Consider the following 11,565-nt stretch of genomic DNA (forward strand, 5'->3'; position numbering starts at 1 on the left):
AGCGTTTTTATCTATCAATTTCAGCATCTTCATTGGACAAATTCAGCTTACAGCATTCACACTAGCATTATCACAAGTAATGCTTTATATTTAATTCATAAAAACGTTAAACAGTTATTGTTTTAAAGATTTAAAAACATAGTTTTAGAGTGTTCAATAAATGTTTATCCTGTTCTGAGTTGTGTTTTGGATTTTGCCCCCTGTGCAATTGAGTTTGACACCCCTGATGTAATTAATATCTTAATTTTAAAATTGAGATTTAAACTCAGTTTCTCAAGTATGCTGTAATCCTGTCGAGTGCTGATTGTTTTGAGTGTCGGCAGGAGTGTGTTCAGTGGTTTTAACCTGTGTTTGTCTCCACAGGAAGTCCTCCGTTACACGTGTCAAACGGTGTGTTGGTAAACCACAACAAACCTGTCTGCACCTCCCTGTCTCTCCCTTCTCATTGGCTGTAGGTTCACCTCTGCATGTGAGCTGCTGCTCGTGTCGTATCTGTCCCACTTCTCGCCTGCAGCGCTGAAGCTGGACTCTTTTCTGCTCCCTTTCTTGGTGTTTGGTATCGTGTGTCGTCTGGAGCCGGCTCGGTTCTGCTGCTGATGAAGCGTGTGACTGTGTCCTCCCTGTGTTTCAGTGCGAGATAAGCTGAGGGAAATCGTTGGAGCTTCGACCAACTGGAGGTACTGACCCAGTAATGCATGAAGATTTCATTTCTATTCATAATTGTCTAAAATTATGTTTAAAAAAATCAGTCTTTATAAATCTGATTGAGAAAGAGTTGGAGGAGCCTGTGTGCACAGAGTGGGATAGTAAAGCTTTGCTGTTGCTCTCAGCGACCACCAGCAGGCCATGGCGGAGCGCGCCTCGCTGTCGTCCATGCTCGCCAAGTCTCAAAGCAACCTTCCAGGCAAAACGATGAAGGACAGCCGGCAGGAGGTTCACCTGCCTCTGGGCTCTGAGCCGCAGCTCCGGGAGAAGTACCTGACCTTCCACAACACCGTCAGGTCAGCACACGCCACGACCCCCTCCTCACTACCTAAAGTCAACGACAACCAAACAAAATTCAGATGAAGTATGAATAAATATCAGAATATGCATAAATCATCAAAAGCCCCACTCTGATCATCTTTTGATTTATTTTCAAAGTGTTCCCAGTGGACTTTTAAATACCATTGTGGCCATTTTAGGCAAAACCAAAAACCTGTTTCGGTTTTTAAGACCTAGTTTCTGCAGAGCAGCAGGAGTTTATTAGAAATTCATGTCCGAGTTGTGGGTGGAACAACCCCGCCCCACTTCCCATCACCCATCTGTTTACACTCTCTCCTGCTAGCTTACAGCCCCTCACAACCTAGCATTAACGCTGCAACAAAACGGCGAGCGAAATCAGAACGATCCAGACGTACAGTTTAGATCCGGATTCCAGGAAGACAAAGACGTTCATGGATCTGTTTATCTACAAGTGGATGCATCAGAATGGTGCGCTGCAGCGCTTGTTGCCTGACCAGTTTATATATGATCATTTTCCATTGGCTTCTGATTCACAACAATTTGAATAAAAAAAATCAGACTGTTTTAATCCTAATTTTCTTTATACATGTCCTCCATCATCAGATACATTTACCAAAAATCACCATTTTCATTGAGGTGGGTCTTTAGTTTAATATAAAAACAACTTTGAAATGAACATCAAAAATGCCAGGCAGAAGTGCAGTGACATCAGCACAGTAGAAAAGTCCTGCACACTCTTCCTAGATCCCCTGAAGACAGGACGGTGGCTGCAGAGGGACACTAAAGTACAGCTGGTTTTGACCATTTCACAGCATGTTGGATCTCTGTTTGTATAAAACTGGGTTTATAAACCCAGACTGAAAAAAGGACTAGATTCATTTAAGAAACACAACTTATCTTCTTTTTAATTGAAAATAGTGACATGTTAATTCTGAACATCTCTGAACAAACGTGGTTCCATGGACTCCATCCTATCTGCTCTGGTTTCTCATCTCAGGTTTGGCAGAATCCTGGAGGACCTGGACAGTTTAGCAGGTATCAGCTGATCAGATCAGAGATGGAGCTTCACTCTGTGACACGCTAACATCCTCCTCATCCTCAGTACTCATCTCTTACTCTCACACTTACAACCCGGCTTTGAAGAGGTCTCCTCTGTCCATCGTCACCGCCCTGGTGGACAAGATCGGTGAGTCAAACATGAGCTCACTGTCTTTGTTTGTTTTTTGTTTGAGGTCTTTGTTTGTTCTCAGACATGAGGCAGCACATCATCTATCCGGACTGCGACATCAAGTTCACAGGTCACGTGTCGTGGGTGGGCAAGACGTCCATTGAAGCTAAGATGCACATGTCTCAGGTAGATGTTTACGTCTCAGGTAGATGTGTACGTCTCAGGTAGATGCTCCTCCTCAGGTAGAGGGAGCCAGAGAGACATGAACATCAGCTGAATGTGTCTGGTTTGTGTTTTTCTGCAGTTTATGAACGGAGCGTACGCCCCCATCCTGGACGCTACATTTGTCATGGTGGCTCGAGACCCGCAGAACAAGAGGTGACGGATTTCAAATCAAGCTTTTATTTTACATCAACCTAATCTTTTTCTTTTACACAATAAAAAGATCTATAAGATATTTGTCTCCAACTGTACAACTTTGATATTTTAATTCAGGGGTGTCAAACTCAATCACACAAGGAGCCAATATCCAAAACACAACTAAGGTCGTAGGAGGAACAGGATAAACATTTATGGAAAACTTTAAATGAAAATTTTGATGAAGTTTCCTAATTTTCTGAGAATTCTGAGAATCTTCTGAGAACTATTGATTCTTATCTCTACAGGATAACTAAGCTCAGATATTGAGGTTTTTATTGTGATTTTGGAGGATAGGATTCAGTATCAGTAAAAACTATTTGACAATTTGACCTTAAGGAGCCACAGCAGCGATAAAATACAGAAACATCCCTTTAAAAAATGATTTTGTGAGACAAGAAATTTTAGGGTAGTAAAGTCTAAGCTGTTAGTGGGAGGAGCCTATAGCTATCTCCTCTAAAAACCCCTAAAAGTATCAGTGTGAGACCATCTAGTGCTCTGGGTTTTAGTGCATTTCGGACACCATGTTCACTACTTTGAATGAATGAAGCTTTATTTATTTGCCACTTTACGACTCCTTTAGGGGTACCAAAGAGCTTCACAATAAAAGACAGACAGAATTAAAAAAAAAGTTAAATTAGGCAAATTAAGAACTTAATTAAAACCAGAATAAAATTACAAAAGGCAGTCAGCAATAAAATACATAGAAGATGACTAAGAGTGCAATAAAACAAGTAAACAAAAATAAAATGCCACCACCTACTGAGCATTAAAAGCCATTCTAAAAGGGTAAGTTTTTTAGATGAGTAACGTTTTCTTAAACAGCAAAAATGACATCACCTGTTTGCAGAAGGAAAAACCTGATAAACTTGAACATTTTATGAAGATAATTTATTTGTTCTGATGATCAAAACTTGACTTGTTTATAAAACTAAATGTACATATATTTTTTTCAAATGAAAAAGTGTCCAAACGCAATGCATTGTGGTCTATATTCGTCAATCTAGTGAGCATCGATGCGCAATAGTTTTTAATAGAGACTTCTGGGAAATTTTCAGGGTTCTGGATACTGGAATTGTAGACTCAAACATCCTGGACATTTTTTTAACCCCTTAATGCCCAGATGTCCTCCTGAAGCATCTGCATGGTTTGGTTCTACTTTAACGTGTTCTATTTCTCCTGAAAAAGTCACAACAACATCTGTTGGGTTTATTTCCTGATGTTAGGGCAGCGTTTGTAAATCCTCTGATTCCTGAGGGCCCTGAAGAGGAGAAGCTCCTGCAGGAAGGAGAAGGTAAATCGCGGCGATGAAGGTTAAGAGGCGAGCGTTTCAGTTAGTTTCAGGTGTCCTCCCTCCTCTGCATTTACAGCCAATAAGGTGAGGCGAGTGGAGCTGAGCACGGCGTCGCTGCTGAAGGTCGCCCCCACAGACGAGGAGAGGAAGATCGTCCACAGTTTGTTCCTCAACACTCTGGACACCAAGTAGGGCTTTGTTCCAAACAAACGTGTGCTTTTGGTTGGTTTGTGTCTCTTTCTTTACATTTAAATTTGATAAAACTGAGAGAAAAGCTGCAAACTTTTGGTTCAAGACTCACAGACGGATTTTGTGGGTTTTTACATGAACACGTGTTAAACTCAAGTCTTTTTTGCCTCTGAAATTTGCCAAATGATTGTAAATCTTTCAGATCTGCTTACATTCTTCATCACAAACGTCCAGAGATGTTTCACAGCCGTTCTTCCTCCCATCTTCATTATTTTTGTTTTCAGTTCTGCTCTTCTTCTTCCTTTTAATATTATTTTTCCTTACTTATCATTTTCTTTCTCTTTTTCCTTTTTCTTCTGATTCTATTCATTTCGTTTCCTTCTTCTTATATTGTCTTTATTTTCCTTTATTTTTCATCCTTTTTTGATTTCCTGCTGATTTCTGTCTTATTTACTTCTTTCTTTTCTTTCTTCTTTTCCTCTTCCTCCATACTGTATTTTTCTCTTCATTTGCTTTAATTCTTTTTATTTTTGCTTCTCTTTGAACTCTCTCTTCTTCCTTCTTTTCTCTTTTCTTCCTACCTGAACTTCCCTTTTGTTGCTCTTTATTTTCCCCATTCATTTCCTTTTTTTTTCTTTCCGCATTTTCTCAAAATCTTTTCCGTTCTTTTATTACCTCACCATCTTTATTCATTTCTTCTTTTGTCTGATCTGTTGTTTCCTTAATCTTCTCCTCCTCTCCCTCCTCCATCCTCTAAGCTGCGTTTGTCTTCTTCTCTTTCAGCACAGTCAGTTTCCGCAGCCGACTCCTGCCTCCAAACTCCGTCTGGATGGAAGACGCCAAGCTGAAGGGTCTGGAGATCTGCCACCCTCAGGTGAGACTATAGAACAGAAGAGAACAGTTCACTTTTGGACTGCGTCAGCAACTGTCCTTCTTTGTGCTGTGAGCAGGAGAGGAACATCTTCAACAGGATTTTTGGAGGTTTTCTGATGAGGAAGGCCTACGAGCTGGGCTGGGCCAACGCCTGCTCCTACGCGTGAGTTCACACCGAGACGGATGTCTGCAATGAAGCCCGTCTGACCGTTTAACGATGGTTTGTTGTTACAGAGGCCGTCGCCCGACTCTGGTGGCTGTGGACGACATCCTCTTCCAGAAACCTGTGGAGATCGGCTCCCTGCTGCTGCTGTCCTCACAGGTCAGAGAGCGACAGACACTGCGATTACATCCATCCACACAAACAGCTGCCTGCTCACTTTCCTCTGTCGTTTCTGACGGCACTAAGCTGACATGCACATCACTGCAGAAGCTGGTGTCCTGAAGAAGACACCAGCCTGCAAACACGCCTGTTCCATCATCTATTGCACACATGTCAAAGTCAAGGCCCGGGAGCCGGATCCGGCCCTCCAGATCATTTTATTTTATTGTTATTAATGACCGGATGTTATCTTGCAATCATTTCTAACTTGTATCATTTTGACAAAATATATTTTTATGGAGAGTAAAATATTGAAAGTTATTTAAGGTTTAAGTTGATTATTCTGGAATAATATTCCTGCCTTTTTATTATTCATAATTATGTTAAAAAGGTACAGTTTTAAAGTTTATAAAAATAACATTCTGCTAGATATTTGGACTATTTTGGCATTTACTAAGATTTTTTAGGCTATTTTTGGCTAATAATTCAGCTACATGCTAGCTGTTTTGGCTAATTTAGGCTTTTTTAGGCTGTTTTGGAATTTTCCTATTTTTTTCAGCTACATGCTAGCATTTTTGGCAAACCTAGGTTTTTTTTTTTAAACTTTAGGCTAATTTGGCATTTAGCTAATATTTTAGCTGGCTATCAGCTTCAGCGTTTTCATCTATCAATTTCAGCATCTTCAGCCATCGGCACTAGAATCTTCAGCGGACAAATTCAGCTTAAAGTTTTCACACTAGCATTATCACAGGTAATGCTATATATCTAGTTCATAATTATATTAAAAAGTTACTGTCAAGTGTTTCCAAATTTTGTGCGCTTTTCCCACACTTGAAAAAGGGCTGAGTATCCAAAGGAGAGGGCTGATTTACTCAGACTGCAACTTTTCCAATCTTTATTTATTTTTCCATTTTTGTTAGTGAGCAGTGAATAGGTAAAAAGCTTAAAAATACACATAATAATATGAATAAATATTTACAATGTCAAATTCTATCACACAACAGAAACAAACAACTTTAATCAATAATTTATATAATTTTAAGTGCCCCACTTTAACAATAAATTCATTTATATTACTGAATTAAAATGCATGCTCAATGAATTCATATTTAATAACATTTCTATTCAAGTTAATTCTTACTTTAATTTAATAACACTTTTATTCAATTTAATTAATCAAACCCTTCATTTTTATTTAAGTTCATACACCAAATTAATATTATTTCAAGAATTACTCCAAAATATCATCAGCAAAGACCAATAACATTTACCTGAAACTCCACACCACAAATTCACCAAAGCTACAGTGCACACCTACAGGTTAAACATCAGCTCGCATGAAACTGAAAAGTCCGACTGGTACCTCAAGTGCACACGATTTCAAAGCGCGCCCCACTGCCACACCAAACAAACAGGAAACAAAAGAGTGCAGCTCTTCTAATGTTCGGACAAAGTCTTTTCTTACCGGCTGCCTCTTCTATAGATGAATGACAAACGCGAGCAGGTAGGCATGCTTTACACACGCTCTACCAAAGTTTGTGTCTCACCGGTGTTTGCTGAATGAAGTGTGTGCGCAGTCATTAAATGTCCGACGCAGCACGCTCTGCTGTTCAATCATTCCGTGTCACGTGATTCAGCGCTACAGTTACAGTTTTATAAATGTAGTTTTAGTGTGTTTAATAAATGTTTATCCTGTTCAGTCCGTGACCTAAGGTGTGTTTGGGATTTTGGCTCCTTGTTTGATTGAGTTCGACACTCCTGATCTATTGATTGGATTCATGGCTTTAAAGAGGAGATTTACTGATTGTGATATTCACGTGTGAATTCCTTATTTAGTCAAACATAGAGATCCTCATATTTCCTTTTTGATCAGTACTTTATTAACCTGTCTGTTCTCTGTTGGAGCATCCTGCTAACAGCATCACAACCTCAATGTCAAATTACTGCAGAAGTGAACTGCTAACAAATGTTCAATATCAACTGTGAGATACCATCCTTTAGTCAGAAAATGCAGATCTTGAGTTTATACTCAATAAATCCCTGTTGTGACAGTAAAATCTGACCAACACAAGAAGCTCTCAGCCCACATCTGTTGGCTCAGCTGTTGGACAGGACAAGTTAAAAGAAAAAAAAAGAAAAAAAAGGAAATGCAGATCTTTTCATTATCCTGGCCAACAGAAAGAGAAATCGATCACATCTCTCTGGTGCCTCTCCGACAATCTTTGAGGAATCTCCAAACAGTGGAATAAAGGCTGAAGAATGCTCTGATTTCCTTCATGTTCTGGACTCAGACATGGATTTCCTTTAACCATGCAGCCTCCAACAGGTGTACTACCAGGGTTTGTGTGCAGGGATCACCTGCTGGATCCACGTTGGCATTTGCCTCAGTTTATCTTTGGACCGTTTGAGGGTTGATAAATTCCCAACAGCAGCATATCCGTGACGTATGGATGATTAATAAATGTAGATAACCTTGTAGCTGTCCATTTCCCTTCAATGTTTAGGGAGATCCAAACTAGTCTCACTGCAGAGCTGAGGCGTTCGCGGCTCTATGTCTGTCCGCTGTCGGATAGCCATCAAGTGTGAAAGGGCGCGTGATGTTCTGATGTGGGAGTTATAAGATAGAGAGCGTTACTTTGGGAGAAGAGATGACCGGTGTGTCGTCAGTAGAAGGTAAGTAGTAGTGTCTGTTAACACATCTGCTGTTTGTGTCTCAGGTGTGTTACACTCAGGATCAGTACATCCAGGTCAGAGTTCACAGCGAGGTGTTTGACCCTCTCACGCGTCAGCACAGCACCACCAACATCTTCCACTACACCTTCGCCTCAGACGCCGACGTTCCCAACATCGTTCCCAAGACTTATGGAGGTGAGTAGCAGCACACTGAGGACTGTTAGCAGGAAAAGCAGAGACTGACTGTGTTTGTGCGTCTCTCAGAGTCGATGCTGTACCTGGATGGAAAGAGACACTTGAACCAAACTGTGCACCCCTGATGATCTGCCAAGATTCTCTCAACCAAGGAAAATTACTGCACTTAATATGCTTTTATACAAAGAAAGTCACTTTGTTGGACCTCTTTTTTTTGCCCAGTATGTTTACACTGCTGTGTCTGACACAGGATCAAGATGGCTGCTTTCCATGCTTTCTTTTTATCTTTGCAGCATCATGTTACAACAATGCAGTTTGTATGTTACATTTTTATACCACACTACTGCTTCTACGCACATTTTCTTGTATTTATTCTATGGTGGTACCAAAGGTGGGAGGCTCATTTTTTTTTTTTGCTTTAAAAAAATAAAATATATATACATATATCTCAATTATTTTTTTGCTTTAAGTTAACTCAAAGGCAGAATTTGCTTTTTAAATATCAGTGTCACATTAAAAGAAACATATAAGACCTACAACTATATATGTATGTTTGGGAAGTGGATAACAAAAATGCAAATAATCATTATATATTTAAATTTGTTTCAAACGTACCAACAGTCAAGTGCATGGAATATGGCACATAGTGCATAGTACTATTAATAATAGCAACAATAGCTAAAATAATAGGGAAACGTCATTAATAAACAAACAACAATTTCCAGTGAAAATGTATTGGTGAAACTATTTTGTTGCATTTAACTACAGCCTTTTTTTTATTTTTCTTTTTTTTCAGTTTTAACTGTTTGCATTGTCTTTGAAATGAAAATGTTCATAAAGTTTTGAGGTTTAAGCTGCGTAAACGTACACGCTAAAGTCTCTGCGGAACCAATGTTGGGTGCTCCAGTTTTCTTCCCGGACTCGTTTCCCGCGCGGACACCAACATTTCAAATCCTCGCAGAGCCGATCGTTGCGGGTCAGCATGAAGACTATGTTGAGTATCATCTCTAACGCGCTCTGCAGGATGACGGGCAGGAACGCGGTGAGTGTTTCGGGTTGGACTTCGGGTTCTGGGTGATTCGGCTCCGCATTTAGACCCAGTTTGTAGTGGGTTTGCGTGTCCGGGATTGACCTTGTGCACCGCAGCTAATATTAGCTTGTAGCTAGCTCGTCTTTTACCTGTAATTTGTGAGTGTTTTGTGTTCCTCTGTGTCTTATTGTTGTGTGTTTTTGACGGCTCTTGTTAATGTTCAGTCGGACTGCTGTATGCAGGCGTCATTGTTTGTGAAATGTTGTTTCCAGCACTCACAGGTCGCCCTGCTGCAGCTGTGATGTTGCACCTGTGGGGACCATAGACTGTATATAAAACAATAATTGTTTTTACAGTCTATGGTGGGGACCCGTTTTCTCAGAACTAATTTCTTTAAGACACACAAAACAGTGTCTGAATTTAAGATAACCAGCCGAAAATGAAAAGTTTTGCTTTTTATTTGAGATAAAGCAGAATTAAAAGCACCCAGCTGACTTTAAAGCTGAGTTTAATGCACATTTGAATCATTACTTCGACCGAAACAAAGTTGATGATGGAACAATTTTTCGTAAATATTTTAAGTCCATCCTGCTGAAGTCATTGTGGATTCACAGCAGAAGGGCTCCAACAATACAGTTAGTGCATTTCTGGCTACAGTTTGTTAAATCTCGTGAACTAGGGCCGCCACAAAGGATTATTTTAATAGTCGATTAATCATCGATTATTTTTGTTTTGATTAGTCGAGTAATCGGGTAATGCTCAAGGTGGATGTAAAACATGTAAAAATCTTAACCATAATTAAATTTAAAATAAAACTAGACATATTCACAATGGTGTGCATGCTGTAAGCCAGGGGTCATCAACCTTTTTGAACCTGAGAGCTACTTCATGAGTACTGAATCATAAGGAGGGCTACCAGTTTGAAATAACAAACTGCTCAGTTTACCTTTAGTTCTGCATTATTAATAATGAATAATGATAGTCCTCTATATGAAGACACTGATTTCTCACCATAATTATCAACAATGACAACAACGGGGAAACGGACAACAATATTCAACACTTTATTAATCTCAGTAATTGTTACATTTTCAGATGATCTGTTACATTTCATGGGAAAAATGTCTCATTTTCACAATGATGAACCATGTTTATCAATTATGTAATGTTAGAGAAAAATCAAATTACACATTTTTAAACTAATCTTGTCACATTTTGAACTAATGACCAAATCTGCAGCATTTTTAACAAAATTAATGATCTTTGAACTAGAGTAGGTCAGAGGTCACCTAAACTTATCTAAAGTCCATGTATCATGAACATATTTTTAAGATGTTTTAATACTGAAATATATGTAAATGCAAGTGTAACTTAAAAAAATGTAGCGACAGAAAAAAATGTAATACCAGACGCAGCTCACAAGTGAGTTGTGTTTTTTGGCGGGCACCAGGTTGATGACCCCTGCTGTAAGCTGAATTTGGCAGCTGAAGATGCTGAAATTGCTGAAAACGCTGAAGCTGATTGCCAGCTAAAATATTAGTTAAATACCAAATTAGCCTAAAACAAAAACTAAATTTGCCAAAATAGCTAGCATAAAGCTGAAACATTAGCTAAACTCCAAAAAACCTTAATAAATGCCAAAATAGTCCATAAAGCTAGCAAAATACCATCATACCTTTCAACTTTACTACACTCTGACTCCATATAATATAAAGTAACGGCTAATCGACTATTAAATTAGTCGTCAACTATTTTAATAGTCGATTGGTCTTTGATTTGTCGACTTATCGTGGCAGCCCTAGTGTGAACGAAAGCTTCCTGCAGTCTGTAGGTATGAACTGATGCTTTAGCAAACTCTTTACTTTTTGTAGTTATTAGTTTTACTCTGGTTTTTCAAATGTCCAGTTTGGTGGTTGGGGGAACCCTGATGTTTGAGCCTCCATGTGTCCGTCTTCCCCATCCTTCATTCTTCACAAACACAGCTGTCAACAATCCCTGCTCATTTCTCGCTTCTCTCCCTCCTCTTTCCTGACCCCCCGGCCCTGAACTGTAGGGACCCCAGACAGTGCCGGAGGTAAGCTGCTGCCGATGTCTGCTCCTGCTCCCCCCTCCCTCTGCCCCGATGGCGTTACCCAGCAAGTTTGTGTGAAGTTCCTCTCCAGAAGTGTGACGGTTGTAGAAGAATCTTTGTGTCCTGTCTGAGCCACGTCTCTCAGCAGCAGAGACTTCAGCTTCATAGTGAACACAGCTTCCCCAGATTCAAAGCAGAGTTATGTTTACTGTGTTCCTCTTTGAAACTGCTGTCAGACGTATTGGAGGTTTCTGCTCTGGTTTGGTCCTCACTCATGGGGGTGTTGTGTGGACCGACCCCCCCAGTGTTTGTCATCTCCTCTTCCCTG

General features: G+C 39.8%; 2 protein-coding genes across 6 annotated transcripts in view; both read left to right on the plus strand.

Annotated features, from left to right (window-relative positions):
• The window catches only part of LOC112158968 (acyl-coenzyme A thioesterase 9, mitochondrial), a 13,583-nt gene extending 5,001 nt beyond the window's left edge, over window positions 1-8,582 (plus strand). Inside the window, exons 3-16 of one of the 3 annotated variants that reach the window (XM_024292703.2) lie at window positions 364-390; window positions 632-677; window positions 831-1,001; window positions 2,003-2,040; window positions 2,108-2,191; window positions 2,256-2,359; window positions 2,478-2,551; window positions 3,817-3,884; window positions 3,961-4,072; window positions 4,857-4,947; window positions 5,024-5,109; window positions 5,181-5,268; window positions 7,986-8,136; window positions 8,206-8,582. In XM_024292703.2, the coding sequence (XP_024148471.1) occupies window positions 364-390; window positions 632-677; window positions 831-1,001; window positions 2,003-2,040; window positions 2,108-2,191; window positions 2,256-2,359; window positions 2,478-2,551; window positions 3,817-3,884; window positions 3,961-4,072; window positions 4,857-4,947; window positions 5,024-5,109; window positions 5,181-5,268; window positions 7,986-8,136; window positions 8,206-8,261 (1,196 nt within the window). In that variant the 3' untranslated portion in view covers window positions 8,262-8,582. Of the gene's footprint in view, window positions 1-363; window positions 391-455; window positions 678-830; window positions 1,002-2,002; window positions 2,041-2,107; window positions 2,192-2,255; window positions 2,360-2,477; window positions 2,552-3,816; window positions 3,885-3,960; window positions 4,073-4,856; window positions 4,948-5,023; window positions 5,110-5,180; window positions 5,269-7,985; window positions 8,137-8,205 lie in introns of all 3 variants that reach the window. The other 2 variants (XM_024292704.2, XM_024292705.2) reach the window with 2 other exon arrangements.
• Window positions 8,583-8,736: 154 nt separating this feature from the next.
• Window positions 8,737-11,565, plus strand: part of LOC112158967 (pyruvate dehydrogenase E1 component subunit alpha, mitochondrial) — a 12,008-nt gene continuing 9,179 nt past the window's right edge. For 2 of the 3 annotated variants that reach the window (XM_024292700.2, XM_024292701.2), the window contains exons 1-2: window positions 8,737-9,178; window positions 11,220-11,240. In XM_024292700.2, coding sequence (XP_024148468.1) covers window positions 9,119-9,178; window positions 11,220-11,240 — 81 coding nt within the window. In that variant the 5' untranslated portion in view covers window positions 8,737-9,118. The remainder of the gene's footprint in view (window positions 9,179-11,219; window positions 11,241-11,565) is intronic. The other variant, XM_036217423.1, reaches the window with a different exon arrangement.

The sequence above is a fragment of the Oryzias melastigma genome, linkage group LG20 (assembly GCF_002922805.2).
Source record: "Oryzias melastigma strain HK-1 linkage group LG20, ASM292280v2, whole genome shotgun sequence".
Lineage (NCBI taxonomy): Eukaryota > Metazoa > Chordata > Actinopteri > Beloniformes > Adrianichthyidae > Oryzias > Oryzias melastigma.